At 39.1% G+C, this 19,244-nt stretch overlaps 1 protein-coding gene and 1 non-coding gene across 3 annotated transcripts in view; one reads left to right on the plus strand and one right to left on the minus strand.

Annotated features, from left to right (window-relative positions):
* The window catches only part of VCL (vinculin), a 150,142-nt gene that overhangs the window by 47,740 nt on the left and 83,158 nt on the right, over positions 1 to 19,244 (minus strand). For both annotated transcript variants that reach the window (XM_003783541.3, XM_003783542.3), the window contains exons 3-8: positions 16,358 to 16,508; positions 16,091 to 16,199; positions 13,614 to 13,736; positions 11,216 to 11,376; positions 2,129 to 2,219; positions 819 to 966 (exon numbers count right to left, since the gene is read on the minus strand). In XM_003783541.3, the coding sequence (XP_003783589.1) occupies positions 819 to 966; positions 2,129 to 2,219; positions 11,216 to 11,376; positions 13,614 to 13,736; positions 16,091 to 16,199; positions 16,358 to 16,508 (783 nt within the window). The remainder of the gene's footprint in view (positions 1 to 818; positions 967 to 2,128; positions 2,220 to 11,215; positions 11,377 to 13,613; positions 13,737 to 16,090; positions 16,200 to 16,357; positions 16,509 to 19,244) is intronic.
* Positions 6,885 to 7,021, plus strand: LOC111723149. Its single transcript, XR_002771749.1, has one exon. It is a non-coding gene; the product is annotated as a small nucleolar RNA SNORA2/SNORA34 family (small nucleolar RNA).

Here is a 19,244-nt window from a genome sequence, read left to right on the forward strand (position 1 = left end):
GCCTCCCAAGTAGCTGGAACTACAGGCACCTGCCACAAGGCCTGGCTATTTTTTGGTTGCAGCTGTCATTGTTGTTTGGCGGGCTGAGGCTGGATTCGAACCCGCCAGCTCAGGTGTATGTGGCTGGCACCTCAGCTGCTTGAGCCACAGGCCCCAAGCCTATATATACTGATTTTTAAAATGACATGTGAAGGCTCAGTGCCTGTAGATCAGCAGCTAGGGTGCCGGCCACATACACCCGGGCTTGCGGGTTTGAACCCAGACCAGGCCTGCCAAACACCAATGACAACTACAATAACAAAAAAAAAAAATAGCCAGGCATTGTGGTGGTGCCTATAGTCCCAACTACTTGGGAGGATGAAGCAAGAGAATCACCTAAGCCCAAGAGCTGGAGGTTGCTGTGAGCTGTGATGGCACAATACTCTACCAAGGGTGACATAATGAGACTTTGTCTAAATAAATAAATAAGTAAAATGACATGTGAAATAATCCCAGTGTTTTACTCTGTTTCTTTATTCTTCATAAAACAATCTACTCATGCAAGACTTCACCACTGACCCCTACTTTTCATAAGTCTATGGCTAGAAACTTTCAATTACAGAATAAATTTCAACTTTATTATTAGGTATTTGTATATTTCAAAAGTTCATTCATTAAAGGGAACGTTCACCTCAACCTCAAAAGAATTAACAGACTATATCTATGTTTCCCTATTAGCTCAAGATACCTCAGTAAAATCGGCAGATTCTTACTTTCTGAAGCATCCTGTTTGGAAAGAGTTCATCCACTATTGCTCTGTTAGGGTGGGGGAACCTTACCTGGCACGGAGGTCAGCCACTTGATCAGTCATCTGCCCTAGCATTTTGCAGGTTCCTAGAATCTCCCTGCGTTCTTTGCCTGCACAGAGTTCACCAACTTTTCCAGCTTCATCTAAGATCTGTCTGATGGCCTGTTCACCAACATCCCCTAAAATAGAGATATTCAATATCTATATTGTTGACACATTAATTATTTAGAGAAGATACTTTACAAGTCATTTCATTCAAGAAGGAAGGGATGATTTTAAACAATAAGACAAGTGAATAGAAGGCAATATATCTGATAGCTAACAGCCAGTAGTGCCCTTACAACCACAGGGTGAGGTTTCAACCACAGATGATGCTAAAAAAGATGCCTACAACCATTATCTATTTGGAGATACTAAGTAGCTTGTGGTAAGAATATTGATGATGAAAATAGGATCTAACAATTTAATAATACTTAGCACCTCCAACCTCTATTAGGCTTTTTATATTCATTCAAATATTAATCTAAAACAGAATAAATATTAGATTAGAAAATCCATAAAGCCTAGCTCAATAATCTATTTGGGTCTTATATAGTCAACTTCATTTTCCAATTCTTGTTGGCATCACCGTTTAATCTGCTTAATTAAGTGCTTTGTTGACATAAATGGAAGTCTGCTCAATGAGAATTAGAAGAGAAGAGCTTTTATTCAAGATAATTACCTTTGTGAGTGAGGGAAGGGGTAAACCTTTTACAAAGAATGCCCATTCATCTTGGTTTATTCCTCCATGATGAGAGCTGATAGAGTCTATGCCCTTTATTTGTTTTCTTTCTTTCTTTTTCTTTTTTTTTTTTTTGCAGTTTTTGGCTGGGGCTGGTTTTGAACCTGCCACCTCCGGCACATGGGGCCAGGGCCCTACTCCTTTGAGCCATAGGTGCCGCCCCATTTGTTTTTGTTTTTAAGACAGAGTCTTGCTCTGTCATCATCATAGGTCACTATAACCTCAAACTCCTGGGCTCAAGAGATCCTCCTGCGACAGCCCCCCAAGTAGCCAGGTCTGCAGGTATGCACCACAATGCCCAGCTACTCTTACTATTTTTCGTAGACATGGGACCTTGCTCTGGCTCAGGCTGGGCCCTTCATTCTTTTTTCAGGCCCAGTATTGCTTCAATTATTCAAAACTTTCAGAGAGTGAAGTGTCCCTAAAATGTTACAGTAGTTATCTCAGGATTATAAGATCATGGAAGGATTCCTTCCTTCCTTCCTTTTTTCCTTCCTTCCTTTCATCAGCTTGGTTTAAAGTTTAAGGTATGTGTCAGAAAAGCAAAATTAGAGAGTTACCTGGGGAGGCATTGGGATCACGCAGCCAACCTTTGGCCTGGTTTAGTTTGGAGTCTATGGAGGCCAGTGCTCTCTTCATGGCTTCAGTGTCCTTTTGAAGAGAAATCCTATAATTATTTTCTTTGCAAAAGCTGAGGTACCACAGTAAGACAGAGAATAAGTTATTGCGTTAACATACAGTAGCTAAGGTAGTCAGTCCTACAACAGCCTTCAAATATTGTCACCACACCACAATTCTTATTTTTGTACAAATGCAGCATCTTGCATGCAAATCTTCAGTTAATTCTACTCTGTTTCCTGGGGTCCCTACTGCAAGACTGTGAAAACTGGTAAAACTGCCCAAACCAGAAGATGTTTAATGTCTTTGGTAGGAAAAAGCCCTGCGGTCACCTACCTCATTACCAGCCTTTCCCCCAGTCAACATTCATGTACGGCAGCCTTGCCAAAGCCCTCCCCAGTTCAGGGAAGCTTCATTACTATGTGGGGCAACCACATCACAGCCCTTTTACATCTTGTTTCAAAACATACACAGTAGATGATATTTCACTATAATTAATCTGAAAAACTTGGAATTACTGGGAGAGAAAAACTAAAAATGTTAATGTAGCAATTTAAGTTTAATTTTTCAAATAAACCACTATATGTAATACCATAAAGAAAGTATTTTTCTGGCCTTCCCTGCCTCTCCTCATCCTCAGATCCTTTACTATCCCTCCCTGGAAGAAGAGACAAGATAAAAGTGTCTCAATTCATTGTCTACAAACCAGGATTCATGATGGCTAGCATAAAGCTAATATAAAATATTTTAGGATACAGCATGAGGAGCTGAAACAGCAGACTAATAACTTTAAATATATATATTTTAATAGATTTTTTTAAAAGACAGAAAACTACGGAGAACAGTATAACAAATACTCATGTACCCAGGCTCTAAATGGACAGTCTAGCCATCGATTTTACACCTTAAAAGATTGTCTACCTCCTTTATACTGTACAGAACTGACTCTTACAGAGTTAATCCTACAATGTACAGTTAACTTCCAAAATTCTAAATAATGTCCTAGACCCTAACTTCCTTCAGTTCCCAATCCTGCAAAACTGGGGTCTTGAAGGTGTGATACCACCACTTTTCCACACGGGGGCACCAAGAGCATCGCTCACTTCCAATTTAACACCACCCAGCCCCTAGCACTAGCAGCCCTCAGCGTTCAGCATAAAGTCACCTGCCTGACGCCAGCTTTTCCAAAGTACCTATTCAAATGACAGGACTCCTTCCTATCTTCCCCATCTAAACAGATACAGATAATTAGGCCTCTAAATAGCAAATTCTCAGCCACCACAACAAAAATACTAAAAAATGAAAATACTGTATTATCAAGTTTTATGTAATTATGATAGCTATTAATAAAAGGCAAAGTTATAGGAGGATCTATTTCAAAATCCACTTATATTAGCTCAAGTAGATAAGCAGCATTTTTGAAGTGCTTTGATTCTCAAATGGTTTAAATATCTGCTTCCCTCTTCTACCGTGTTTTACATTAATTTGCACAGCAAACCTTGCCTTCAAAAGTAGAGGGAAGGTCAGCTTTAGGTTAATTCTAAAGGAACAAGGCTCAAATCAATATCTTTTTAAAAGAGAGTTTTAGGCAACACTCCTAACCTCAGCATGGATAGTCTTCAGGGTCTAACACAAATAGGGTATAGCACAAGTTGTCTAGGTACAAATTGTTTTAAAAAGTAAATATATTAACTCTTATTAAGGAAGTATATGTCCCCTCTGTGCTCTGACCCCCCCATCCTGTGAACCCCCTTTCTCCTCTACACCCCCATCCTGTGAGCCCTCTTTTTCTCTGCTCCTCTGTGCTCTCAACCCCATCTGTGAACCCCCCCTTCTCCTCTGCCTCTCTGTGAGAATTATGTCACCCTAGAGAATTATGTCAATGTAAAAACACTTAATTTAAAGCCTGTTAATAACCATTTTCATAACACAGTTTTGTTTTCTTTTTAGAGACAGTCTCACTTTGTCACCCTCGGTAGAGTGTTGCGGCGTCACAGCTCACAGCAACCTCCAGCTCCTGGGCTTAGGCGATTCTCCTGCCTCAGCCTTCCGAATAGTTGGGACCACAGGCACCTGCCACAACACCTGGCTATTTTTTTGTTGCAGTTTGGCCAGGGCCAGGTTTGAACCCGCCACCCTTGTCATATGGGGCCAGTGCCCTACTCACTGAGCCACAGGCGCCACCCCAATAACATAGTTTTATTTCCAACAAGAAACCCAATAGATACTTACTGCATTTCAAAAATCTAATTGAAAGGGAAACAAAGGCCAGAAATTTTTGTCTACTCTAGCATTAAAGGCTACCAGTTAGGAAACTAACTTTAATTACATGCATTTAATTAAATATGCATTTCTTGCAAGTTAGGTTCTGTTTTAGCCTCTTTTCTCCTCATTGTCTTATTGAATCTCAGATTTAAATGTAATTTAATATTACAAATTAAGAAACAAGGATTCACTCCTAGAAACTTAATTTGAGCTCTGGTTTGTTAACTCCAGACCTCATTATTTTATATCAAATGAAACTCAAGAATTTTTTTCTTTTATTGAAGAAAATTGCCATATTCTACCCACCTTCAGCAAATCTTTGCCTTGTCAATTTTGACTTTGGGTACTACAGAGAAAATAAGGTCTAGAAATCAAATTCATAATCCTCAAATGCCCCCAAATGATTTGTACTATGGATCTAATTTTGCTCTATTCAGCATCCCTAAAAATCGTATCTTTTTTCCTCCCTAATAAAGCTCAAATGGTCTGCACTGCAAGGAAAGAATGTGATTCTCAGGAAGTGAATAATTTACTCCCGAGTAAGAGATGTGAGCATATCGAGAAGTTAAAATTAAGAGATGCTCATTATCCCCTAAAAGGAATTAATGGCTGATTTGGAGTGAAGCTACATTTTAAAACTAGGAATTTCAAATTAGTTACTTAAGTTTTTAATAGCATGAATTTTGGACAATTTCAGAGATTTAAACAGTAACTAAAAGGATGGCCTTAAATACTTTCTGGAACATAGCTGAATTTAAACATATTATATTTCAAAGTCATAACTATTTAAAACAAAATATCTATGGGAATAAGTCTTCTGGTCTCCTAAGAATCTCATATATATTTCTTTTGAAGGGCAGTATTTATGAGAGAATCAACAGAATTCTGTCAAAGCAACATAAGAAGTACACAAACATCAGATGTAACATGAACAAGTCCACTGGACAACCAGGACTAGAAGACAATTTGAAGATATATTTATAAAGGGCAGAAATAACCATACGGTCAGTGCCACAAAGTATGTTGCTAAATCTTGCCATCTAAATCTGTAAGTACCTATAGTACAATCTGGGTGTGAAATAAAGGGGGAAAAAACTGTGCCTTCATCTGAGTACTGGTCTTCATAAAACTCAAATTTAGGAAAGAGAAAAGTCTCCATCAACCTTTTACCTGTTAGGTTTATTATTATTATTATTATTGGGGAATCATTGAGAGTACAAAGAGCCAGGTTACACTGCTTGCATATGCTAGGTAAAGTTTTCTAATAATAGTGTCCCACCCCAAAGGGGTGTGTCACACACTATGACCCCCACCCTCTACCTATTGGGGTTTCATTATTTTTTTAAAGAGTGAGTATAGGCTCGGCACCTGCAGCTCAGCGGCTAGGGTGCCAGCCACACACACCAGAGTTGATGGGTTCAAATCCAGCCTGGGCCTGCCAAACAACAATGACAACTACAAAAAAAAAAAAAAAGATAGCCAGGCATTGTGGTGGGTGCCTGTAGTCCTAGCTGCTTGGGAGTCTGAGGCCAGAGAATCGCTTAAGCCCAGGAGTTTGAGGTTGCTGTGAGTTGTGATGCCATGGCACTCTACCGAGAGCAACACAGTGAAACTCTCTCTCTCAAAAAAAAGGGTGAGATCTAGTCATGCAGCTTTGGGAACAGGCGGCAGGGATCTCTGGTTCCCTCCCTCTATAGTCCTTTTTACCACAAAATTCATATAAGTCATATGAAAAAAAGACAGTGCCTTTCCCAGAAACTGAAACACTCCTCAAATTTAATATAGATTTAGGCCTCAAGAACACCTGTGAATAATAATGAGCTCCTCCAATGGATAATCAAAAGTAACTGCAGTTACAACGCTGAAGTCCTGCAGTCTCGGACTCTCGAAAACTTTAAATACGGAAAATAAGGACCCCTCTCCATCGCTGCCCAACGTACTTCCTTCCACTAACATGACCTTTCCACTCCATCCCCTTTCTGACTACACTTCCACCCTCTAAGCAATGTTTTAAACAAAGATGTTTCTAGAAAGAATAGATCGGGCAGTAGAACAAAATCTTACAAACTACATTTAAACAAGGAGAGAAAATTATATAGTCCTGCTAGGTGCAGTGGCTCAAGTGTATAATCCTAGCACTTTGAGAGGCTGAGGTGGGAGGATTGCTCAAGGCCAGGAATTTGAGACCAGCCTGAGTGAGGTGAGAATTTGTCTCTACAAAAAACCAGAAATCTTAGCGAGGCATAGTGGCACAAGCCTGTTGGCCCACCTACTTGGGAAGCTGAGGCAGGAGACTTATTTGAGCCCAGAAGTTAGAGGTTGCTGTGGGTTATGATGATGCCACTGCACTCTAGCCCAGACAACAGAGTATGATCCTGTCTCTCCCCCCAGCCTCCCTCGTCCCTCACCCCTGCCCAAAAGTTATCTAGTCCTTTGGCCCTAAATCAAGGCCAGCAGTTTGCTAGAGCTGTTGGTTTCAAGCAGGCGCCTAAAGAATTATCTTTCTATGGTCTGTTGGCTATTTCAGAACTTTGGAAATGTAATGGTCAATTCATTAGAAAGAAACAGCATGAGTTATTGGTGATAGATGTAGGCTAGTATATATTTGTAGTCTTAATACTGGGGTTCCAAAATATCTATAAAATATTATATTTATCTCAAGAGGATATTTAAGTTATTCGTTAGAATTATAGTGCTGTTAAATCTTAATTACAGCCCCCCAAAATTACTGTGGGTTTTTACCCAAAATAAAAATATAATTCTACAGTAAAAAAAAAAAAAATTTCTAGTCCTGAGACTTCAGGCAAATTACCTTCTCCTTATTTCTAAGAATCTCTTCCCAGCTCTAAAAATCTGGGTGCTAGCCAAGAATGGACAATCAGATCTGGCACCAAGAGAACTTAGATCAGAAGGGAAATGTCAATTTCTTTAACATCTGGGGATTTTCCTCCTTGGTGGGGGGGTGTGTGAAAGGAGTAAAATATCATAAATGCCTAAACTATTTATCTCAAACTCCTAGAGATAAATCATTCTACTAGTGCCAAAATGAAACACTAGAACGCTTACTCACAAAAAGCTCACATATAACTTTATTAGAAAAAAATCAGACCTTAAAGCTCAATGGTCTGCAGTAAGGGCTAGTATTACACAAACTGCATCTGCTAACCAATGTTTCTTTCTTTAGTTAAGTATAGTAATCTTCTGTGCAAGACATCTGAGTCAGTCACTACTTTTACCCACCACTAGCTTGGGACCACCGTGGGAGGAGACTCACTCACTACAGAAACTAATTCTGAATACTAATATCTAATGACTCAGGTACAAAGCCACAAGAGCACCTATATAGGGTCCAAAAAAATCTTAGCAGTGAAATGTTTTTAATTTCCTTTCTCTTCCACTCAATTCTCAGCATGCATCAAAATACAAGTAATATAAATAACAAAAAAAAAAGTGTAGTGCACTAAATTTACAAAGGGTAGAATTATGCTTAACTCCAATTATTTTGATTCAAACTATATTCCAAGGAAAATGCTCACTTGATTTTTAATGATCACTGATTTAAGTGTCAGTTTTTACTTTCAAAATAAATGAACTGTTTAAAGTCAAAGATATTTTTTGAACTTGCAAATCTGCAATTTGAATGTAGATATAAAAGGTAAAATAATTAGCTACTGCATTGCCTCTTTAAAACCTTAACTGATTAGGCAAGACGCACTTTTACCAAGAATTTTTTCCACTTACTTTCTTCCCCCACTTTTCTAGCGGAACCATCACTTTCCGGAAGAATACTGCACCAATGGGGAAGCATGAAACAAGTATGGTAAGACAAAGTTAATTATTTAATGGTAGGGGCAAGAGGAGGTGAAGACACTGTGCATTCAACAATGTGGGAACCTGGTAGTCACGGGCAGACACAAGGTCCGATTAATTCACTGCTTAGAGCTGAGCAGCAAAGGATGCATAATGCTATAAAATTGAAAAACAGCCAAAATTCTTATTACCCATTTCCATTTTCAGAATCAAATATTTTTCCTAAATATTTTTGTAACTAATGAAAATGATTACTCTTGGAAGTGAGGAGGGGTAGAATGGATGGGAATGGGACTGGGAGGAAGATCTGTTATATACATCTTTTTATAGCATTTTGATATGTGAACCAGGTAAATATATAACAAAAGCAAAATTAAGTGAAAAAATGAACATCCTTTGTTTATGCTGATGTCATTGTGTACTGGAGTTTGTTTAGGCTAAACAAATTTATTTTACTTCTTTTATTTTAGTGTTACAGCATCCTAACACACTGATTTCCTCCCAGCGGAGCATAAAACAGGAATATCTATGAGACTGTACACGATGAGGACCAGGTCTATTTCTCTTGCATACCCTGCTCCCTAACTGCCTAATCCTAGTCCTGAAAAACTCAACTGACCACATTTTTAAAATAAAAGAAGCTCTTATTTATTTTTTCTTTTTTTTGAGGCAGAGTTTCACTCTGTTGCCCTCGGTAGAGTGCTGTGGCATCACAGCTCACAGCAACCTCAAAGTCTTGGGCTCAAGTGATCCTCTTACCTCAGCCTCCCAAGTAGCTGGGATTATAGGCACCCACCACAACACCCAGCTTATTTTTAGAGATGGGGTCTTGCTCTTACTCAGGCTGGTCTCAAACTCCTGAGTTTAGGCAATCCACCTGCCTTGCCCTTCCAGAGTGCTAGGATTACAGGCGTGAGCCACCATGCCCAGCCTAAAGAAGAAGCTCTTGATAGCAGGTACACAAAATAAAGCTCAGTAACATTCACTAAAAGATAGATGACTTTTCCCTTCTGGAAACAGAGAAACATAAAGTTTAAATGCCTGTTCCTCCTTATTACTTTCTCATCTGCTAGAAGCAAAGGAAAGAGAATAGGAAAGAGATTACATTAGGGGCCCATGAGGTCATGGAGAGCTATGACTCATTCACAGTTTAGATAGCAGAACATGCAGAAAGCCATGGACTGAAGTTAGGAAAACCTTTAGATACACTTTACTTCTTTTTATCCTTTTGATTTTGAAGGGTAGGATTATTCTGGAGGACAGGTACCTCATCTAAGCTCTCTAGCTCATCCAGTTTCATTATGGCTTGAAGCCTCACTGATGCATCTCCAAAAGCAAAATTTCAGAACCTGCAAAGAGACTGGTGAAGGAGGTACATGTGGAGACAGCATCAGCCGGCAGTCTCCCTTCCTAAGAGTAGGGTCTACAGGTAGGTCAGGGGTCACCTAGCAACGTGGGGAAAACTGTCTCTCAAATGAAATCAGTGAGAAAGATGAGGCCAGAAAAGATCTCAGGAGCATGCTCAGAGACGAGAACACCTACCAAATATAGAAAGCTTGACAGCCCATGGTAATGTCTTTCCTTTAGCTTTCCCCAAAGAAGTTGCTCAATATGAGGCAGACTCAAACAATCTGTCCAGCAGAGCCCGGAGTCCCATATTAAATCACATTCTGACGCGTATTTGAGGACAGTGTTACACACCAGCACACAGAGTAAGGCATGGCACACAGCACGAGAAAACCTCACAGACATGCTTTGTTTGTCTTTTCAAGCAAAAATGAAACTAGATGGCAAGAGAAAGCTTACCTTCTAAACGCGAGAAAAAGAATAAAACAAACAAGAGAACAAAAAAAAGATGCATGAAGAAGTCATAACAGGGAAGCGAAAGTTGTCAAGTATGCAAAAGCAAAATTAAATAAAATATCAAAGACTTATAATGATTTTGTTTTAATAGATTTAAAATAACATTCTTAGAATCCATTTAACCATGAGAAAATGGCTCTCATAGTTAAGATCAGCTGACAAATTCATTCTATATATAGTTAATTTAGCTTTCTGGTAACTTCTACCTTTCCTTACAGATGTCCTGGAGGACAAACATAGCTCTACTGAGCATCCAAAGGACCAAATGCCCCCTTTAGTCTGCTACCTGTATAATGGTGGCCCTGGTGACAACATTTGTGTCATATGTGGGAAAGCTAGATTCTGTAGACAGTGTATCCTCCACTGCCTGTATTTTGGTCCAAGGAAAGCCTAAGCCCAAGTATCTCTGTTCCCCCAGACCTGCAGTCTTTGTTCACAGTCACTATGCGGGGAGTGACCAGAGCAGCAGTGACACAAAACCACTGCTGCCAGCTCTAGGTGGAATCTGCCTGCCTTTCTGGAGTCCCAGAAGAGATTCTGGACAAAGGTTGAAGGGGCTCTTCAAACTGCCAAATGTGCAAAGTAATATTTTAATTAAACTTTCTTTGGGGAAAAGGGAAAGATCAAGGGACACATACAGAAATGCCAAGAGTTTCCTCTGTAGATTTCTCTGGCTCAAATACTACTTTCCCATAATGTTCAGAATTATAGGCATATTCTATATCTTACTTGGTCACTTGGCAATAATCACCCTCATAAAAGCCAGAGGTCCCACCCTAGAGGACATACATACCACAATTTCTCCACAGCCCAACTAAGGAGGCTCTAGCTCGAAAGAAAAGCTACGCATCTCAGCCTTCAATCAATATTTACCCCATATGCCTATTTATTTGTTCTACGTTAGAACAAAATTAATTTGCAAAGGCAGTAAATGACCAATGAAACAAAAATGAGGAAGAAATTATTTTCAAAATATGTGAGTACTTTTATGCTATAGTCAACTAAATAGAATGTGAGACGAGTGACAATCAAAATCCTCTTGGGGAAGGGAAGTTCAGGACTTCGCTTATTTCTCCTCTAATAACATTTACCTTGCTGGCCCAGGCATCTTCATCCCAAGAAGTGAGTTGTAATACACGAATGATCTCATTAATTTCAGCACTCATTTTTTCTACAGTAAAATTACGATTTTTCAAAGCTTCTTCTATTCCTTGGTTTTTTGAGTTTTTAGTTGTAACAAAAATCTTCATAGCTGTAAAAATAAGCAAAAGATCAGAAACTAAGCTTTGAATTTAATCTGGCTGTATAACAACATTCACACAAGCCTTTCCACACTTTGAACATGTGTTGGGGTTTTTAAGGGGTTAAAAAGAATATACAAAACAGGCCAGGCTCATGCCTGCAATCCTAACATTCTGGAAGGCTAAAGCAGTAGGATCACTTTACCTCAGGAGTTTGAGACCAGCCTGAACAAGAGTGAGACACCCATCTCTACTAAAATTAGAAAAAATTAGCCAGGCATTGTAGGGGTGCCTATAGTCACAGCTACTTGGGAGGCTGAGGCAGGAAGATCACTTGCTATGAGCTAGGCATGGCACTCTAGCCTGAGCAACAGAGTGAGACTTTGTCCACCCCCTCCAAAAAGAAAAAGATATATATATATATATATATATATATATATCATGCATACACAAAACAAATACTATAAGTGTACCAATAAAACTCCAATATTAACAAACTTCATTTTTAAAAAAACAAACTCAAAATCCAAAACATCACCACAACATGATGAGGAAACTAATTTAACATGCATATGTTGATGACCTATAATCACAAAATACCTAATATCCTTCTAAGTCAGTTATCATCCTAGCCCTCACACCAGTTCCATCCACCATAAACCTAATGGCACAAGGTGAAAATCATCAGTGAAACTGTGAATGCTGCTGCCCCTAATCCCAACAGAAGATGCAAAAATGTCAAGTTTATCATCCAGGATTTCTCTCAGCATGTAGCAGGGACTTAACTAACCCTCAAAAGGAAAGAAGAAAAAATAAGGGTAATAATGCAGAATACAAAGAAAATACTTTCCCTTAAAATTATTAAAATCTTATAAACAAAGGTGATTAAAGATGTTTTTGAGTTACCCAGACTAGGAAAAAAACCTCTTCCCAACAACCTTCTGCCCCAGAGAACAGCTGGCCTCAAAACATATTTCCCATGGAGATTATAAGATTCTATTTACAATTTTTTGTTTTCTAGTTCTAAACTCCTATGTATGTTATCTTATCTAAGAAGGCAATTTTGCTAGGAAGGTAGTTCACGCCTATAACCCTAGCTACCCTAGCCTAGCCAACTTTCCTATAATCTCTGGGAGGCTGAAGAAGGTAGATTCCTTAAGCTAAGAGTTTGAGACCAGCCAGAACAAGAGCTGGAGATTGTAAGATTCTATTTACAAATTTTTGTTTTCTAGTTCTGAACTGCTACACTCAATATTTCCTTTTTTAGCCACTATCTAACACACCAAAGCAGGTAGCTGGGGATCACAGTGACATGAGCCCTAAGATTTTTAAAATAAAACTGCCTTCTTTTTCTTTCTTTTTTTCTTGAGACAGAGTCTCACTTAGTCGCCCCTGGTAGAGTGCCACGGTGTGTTAGCTCACAGCAACCTCAAACTCTTGGGCTCAAGTAATCTTCTTGCCTCAGCTTTCTGAGTAGCTGGGACTACAGATGCCTGCCACAATGCCCAGCTATTTTTTAGAGATGGGGTCTCACTCTTATTCAAGCTAGTCTCAGACTCCTGAGCTCAAGGAATCCATCTGCCTCAGCCTCCCAGAATGCCAGGGTTACAGGTGTGAGCTACCATGCCCGGCAAAACTGCCTTCTTAACTAAGATAACAGACATCTGGCACACACTAGACAGTCAGTAAGTGCAACTCCCTTTTGCTACCTGAGAGAGCACCCATCATGTTTGCCTTTCTGGGCTCTGCTCAATGGGAAGGTGGTCCTGGCTGGTGACTGAAGAACTAATCTATTCATAATGTAGAAAACAGTTAAATATCTTATACAAAAAATCACATTACTAAAATTTTTGATAAGGGATCTGAGTTCATTTCTTTATCATACTATGCCCTCTAATATCCCTTCTAGTTCCTAATTGTTTTTCTATAACAGAAATAAAGGTGTAAAAAAGTTAATATTCCAGACTACAGTTGCTAGAGATTCTATCTCCCAGGATAGGGGCCTGTTAGAAGTTTAAGAGAAGATAATGAGGCCATAGAGGGGCAATTTCAAACAAAGAACAGCATTCGAGAAGATGAAGACTGGTTCTCAGCCCATCAGCTGTAGCCATCCTCTAATACCTGGTCAGTGGGGTCTCATTTTTCCCTAGGCTGAAGGACAGGCAGGGAAGCAGCACAAGTAAGTGAACCCCAGAGTTTAGAACTTGCTCACAGGTTTTCCCCCCTCTGAAGTGCAGGCAGAAAATACCTGAAATGAGAACTGGCAGCAACTCTTTCACAGTGTTCATGGAGTTCACCAGCATCACTCGGTGCTCCTGGTGCGTCAGCTCCTGCTGTCTCTCATCGATCATCTTGGCCATCTTAGTCATTCCTGTGGCACAAGGAAGAAACGGTGCAGGGTGAATAGTGAAATAACCCATGGTCTTGTTTTCTCAGCCTAAATGCACTATGAAATACTACGAAAGTCCAAACTGATCGCCCACTTCCACAGCAGGCTGATTCCAAAATGCCAGGCGCTTTCAAACACTGTCATCACTACAACAACAGACACCATCACTGAACTCTAGCATTTATGAGATTTTATCTTTTAAACGAAATGTGTTACATATAAATGGTAAATGTGAGATAATTTTCGTGTTCGACATAAATGCATTCACAAAAAATGTGAAATGAATAAATATACATATATTTGTAAAATATAATAAATTCACAATTGGGAGAAAAATATTTCGTCAGGCTACTATGCATGGAGGTTGCACTATGGCTGCTGTGCTGTTATGTAAACATAAATCTCTCGTGAGCCTATTACTGAATGTAATGGCTGGGAAAAGTTCTAAGAATGTCAATGATGTGTTCTGTTTTCATCTTTATATTTTTCTGAACTTTTCAATTTGTCCAAAATAAACATGTACTACTTTTATAATTAGAAACAAACAGAAATACAAAAATAATTATAGTGATGACAATGTTTGAAAGCATCTGGTGTTTTGGAATCCGCCTACTAGCATTTCTTGTTTACTTTGGTTATTATTCAAAGGTGCTATGTGATTCTCTAAAGCTTTGATTTTCAAATTGCTCCTAGGATTTCTTAAGTTGTCTCATAGACCATTAAGACCAAAGGAAAGCAAAAAGGTAGGGCAGCCCCTGCTACTCCCAGAGAAGCTCCATTTTGTCTTTTATATGGTGGGATTATGTATAGGATTCCATTTGGAGAAATAAAATCTTTTGCCAATGCTATGAGAAAATTTAAAGAGGACTGCTCTAAAGCCATCAAAGAAAGCTATTCAATGATGGCTCAGAGAAATTCTTTTTTTCTTTTGAGACAGAGTCTCAAGCTATCGCCCTGGGTAGAGTGCCATGGCATTGCAGCTCACAGCAACCTCAAACTCTTGGGCTTACGCAATTTTCTTGCCTCAGCCTCCCAAGTAGCTGGGACTACAGGCGCCCACCACAACGCCTGGCTATTTGTTGTTGTTGTTGTTGTTGTTGCAGTTGTCATTGGTGTTTTAGCTGGCCCAGGCCGGGTTTGAACCCACCAGCCTCAGTTTATGTGGCCAGTGCCCTACCCACTGAGTTACAGGTACTGCCCAACTCAGAGAAATTCTTTACTGCCATAATTTTACAGAACAACTCCAACTACACCTCATGAAAATACTATTAATTAAAAATCAAAGGCCGGGTGCATGGCTCATGCCTATAATCCTAGCACTCTGGAAGGCCAAGGTCAGTAGACTGCCTGAGCTCATCAGTTCGAGACCATCCACAGCCAGAGCGAGACATCGTCTCTAAAAACATAGCCAGGTGTTGTAGCAGGCACCTGTAATCCCATTTAAGGCAAAAGAATCACCTGAGCCCAAGAGTTTGAGGTTGCTGTGAGCTGTGACACCACAGCACTCTACCAAGGGTGACAAAGTGAGGCTCTATCTCAAAAAAAAAAAAAAAAGAAAGAAAGAAAGAAAAAATCAATATTTCTCATAAAACAAAAGCATTTTATCAGATAGTAAACATCAAGTTAAATAAATTAAACATGAAATGTTTCTTGTCATTGGGCTCATTCATACTTAAGGACATTCCAGAGTTCATGTTATATGTCTAACATCAGAAGTTGGGATCTGTGTGTTCTGAATACTCAATACTCAGGTGTCTAAACAATCATTTCAAAATGAGATTTGACCACATTAGCTCTTCTGGCCTTCTAGGTCTGATTATATTATGCAGCCTTGGACTAGGGCATGAATCCATAATAGTAGGCAGGCTAATTAGCAAGCTAAGAGGTCATAAAGAACTCCAGGCCAGCTGGCAGACAGTGAAGGAAAGCTATGTAATGTGGGATGGAGAGGTCAGGATTCAGGGTGGCCTTGAGCATTACAGTAATAGAAAAGTATTTTCTACATTCTCCAACAACATTTGCCGTATCTGGTTTAATTCATTAGATAGGTCCAAGATTTATAGAAAGCAGATTCATTTCAGTGTCAATGACATCTCCTCAGTTACAACACAGTGTCAGCTCCACCAACACAGTAGAGACACCTGAAAGCCCAGTGCCTCATCATCATCATCACCATCATCATCACCACCACCATCATCATCATCACAACCACCATCATCATCATCATCATCATCCTACTTCTGCAAAATGGCGGAGGAGGCTACCGCACCCTTTCCTCCTGATCCAACAAACACGATCCACAGAAAATCTTATTATAAAAATTGAATATGACTAACCTGGCCCAAGATTCTTTGTGTAAGTGACCAAATCTTCCATTGTCTCCACCACCTCTGCCACCGTAAGATATTCCAAAATTCCTTTGCAAACTCTAATAATTTTACGAACCTGAAAATGTATTTCAGAGTATTCAGTCAAGTGAGTAGGCAATAAGTAGAAAACACGGTGATGTAAATGTGTAGCGGCTCAATATTTTTTCATCCTAAACAATTGTTTAGGCTTTTGGGGGTGGAGGGCGAGGTCTTCATGGGCCTCATATTGCCTACCTCAGCCTCGTCGAAGGTAAGGAGCAGGTCTGATGTGCCAGAGAGAATACCCCTTGACCCGTCGATCAGATAATCTCGAGCAGGCACTGAGTAAGGGTCTGACTGAAGCATCTGGGCTGCCTGGACCAGCTTGGTGCAAGCATTCTCAACCCTGTGTACAGGAACATAGGTTAACTGACTGGTAGGAGCCAGCAGAAGAACACCATATGCAAATACAAAGAATGTAAATGTATGGAAATTGACATTTTTCCCCCTACATATAAAATAGCCAAGACCAATTGATGATAAGACCCAAGTTTTTAGATTTAAGAATTTATAGTTAAGGGCGGCTCATTCATTCATTCATTCATTCATTCAGTGTACAAAACCCTTGATCTTCATTATTTCCTGCCAACAAGAAATAATGAGAAAACGTTCAGGGCCTTTTACTTAAGGTCACTGTATCTCTGCAATACCTTTGTTTCCTTATTCCCCCCCATCCTATCCATATGGCTATTAAAAGACAATGCACAAAATCCTGAAATCTTTGATAGCATTTTCAGTTTTAACATCTGGAAATAAAGTGTCAAAGTATTGTGTTAAGCGAAATTTAATAACCAGACAAAGCAAAGGAAAGGGGGAAAACACAAAGAAAAAGGAGGAGGTAACATATAAATTTCTCATTCATCTACCATCTGAAAACAGACATAGGAAACTATGCCGTTAATTAAAAGATCACTAGCATTAATAAAAGAAACAGTTAATAATAGTTTAATATTAATACAGTTTAATAAAGGCCACTAGAACAGCCAAGTGTTTGGGTAGCAAGGGTGGGGGGAATCATTTAGAAGAGGAACTCTGGCTCAGTGCCTATGGCTCAAGTGGCTAAGGCGCCAGCCACATATACCTAAGGTGGCGGGTTCAAATCCAGCCCAGGCCCACTAAAACAACAATGATGGCTGCAACCAAAAAATAGCCGGGCGTTGTAGCGGATGCCTGTGGTCCCAGCTACTTGGGAGGCTGAGGCAGGAGATTTGCTTGAGCCCAGGAGTTAGAGGTTGCTGTGAGCTGTGATGCCATAGCACTCTACCCAGGGGGATAGCTTGAGGCTCTGTCTCAAAAAAAAAAAAAAAAGAAGAGGAACTCTGGATGCATAAACCAAGTATTCTCCTTGACCTTCTTATACTGCTAACCCAATTACTCATCCATACAGAGTTAAAAAGAACCTAAGAGATCATCTCTTCTAATCTAATATTCAATATACCCATTATATTATCACTGAGCAACATACAAGATAATGAACAAATTATTTAAAGTTAAAATGCTTGGCCAAAATTAAATACCCTCATTTGAAAACATAGACTATGTCACATACAAATAAAAACCTCCCTCACAAGGTTCCATAAGTATAAAACAGTATTACATTGTTAAATAGAATTAAACCAACTTATGAATTCCATTTACATAAAAAAACACTGGGCTGTGCACACTGTAGGTATGTGTACAAAGATGTAAAAAGCACTATTCTAACTCACAAGGAGCGTACTAAGACTAACATTGGCAGCATCAGGCAGTATATTACAAATATCAGTGAAGGGAACGGTCTCTTTGACTTGGCTTTTGATCAATCTTAAAGGACTAGGTGCTGTGTTCTAATTTTTAATTAAAAATTAATTTAATTTTAGATAAATAATATGCATATCCATATGTAATATACAAACACAGACACATATTTAAAACTAAAAGAGCATACAGTGAAAAATCTCCTTCCCTCTCCTACATTCCAGGCACCCAAATCCCATCCCACTTACAGCAATGTTGAGTTTCCCCCAATGTTGTACTTCTAGATGTGAATGTCTTCATAAGGCATTTCAGGCATACAGAACCAAATGCCTACTTCTCCCAATTGTTACATACATAGGATCATACTATGCACACTCTGCATTCTGCTTTTTTCACTTGGAGATGTCCTATTAAATGTACATGAGGAGACTCCTCATACATTTACACAGTTTACGTAATAATCCATAATTGGTGAGCCTGCCGCAATGAATCACCTTGAATACTTCATTTACCCTGTGTGAGTATATGTGCCGGATACATTCTAGAAATAGAATTGCTGAGTCAAAGGTATGAATATTTATAATTTTAATATATGTTACCGTATTGTCGTCTGCAGAAATTATACTAATTTACATTCCTACCACAATGGATACGAGTAAACAAAACTGTTCTCACCATCACACCAATTCAAATCTAAGTTTCCTGTGTAATCAACTTTTGGATCTTTACCAATGATCAACCATAATTGGATCCCAATATAGTTTCTTTCCAGTTGAAGTAAAATTCACATAACATGCAAATAATCATCTTAAAGGGTAACATTCTGTAGCATTTAGTGTATTTATGATGTTATACAACCACTACCTCTCTTCAACATCATAACTCATCATCTCGGAAAAGCACCCAATACTTATTAAGTAATCACTCCCCATCCCCTCTGCCCCCCACTCCCTGGCAATTACTAATCTGCTTTCTGTCTCACTGGATTTGTTGATTCTGGATATCTAATATAAAGGATGCACACACTATGGGACCTTGCTTGTCTGGCTTCTTTCATTCAGCCTCATGTTGTCAAAGTTCATCCTAGTTGTATCCTATATCAGTATCTCATTCCTTTTGATGGCTGAATATTCCACCATATAAATATGCCACAATTTGTTTATTCATTAATCCATTAATGGACATTTGGGTTATTGATACCTTTTGGCAATTATGAATAATGCTGCTATAAACATTCATGTACAAACTTCTGTGTAGATACATTTTCATTTTGCTTGGGTATATACCCACGAGGGGAATTGCAAGTTTATATGGTCATTCCATGTTTAACTTTTTTTTTTTTTTT

This window comes from Otolemur garnettii, unplaced genomic scaffold (assembly GCF_000181295.1).
Source record: "Otolemur garnettii isolate 467f Iridium unplaced genomic scaffold, OtoGar3 scaffold00008, whole genome shotgun sequence".
NCBI lineage: Eukaryota > Metazoa > Chordata > Mammalia > Primates > Galagidae > Otolemur > Otolemur garnettii.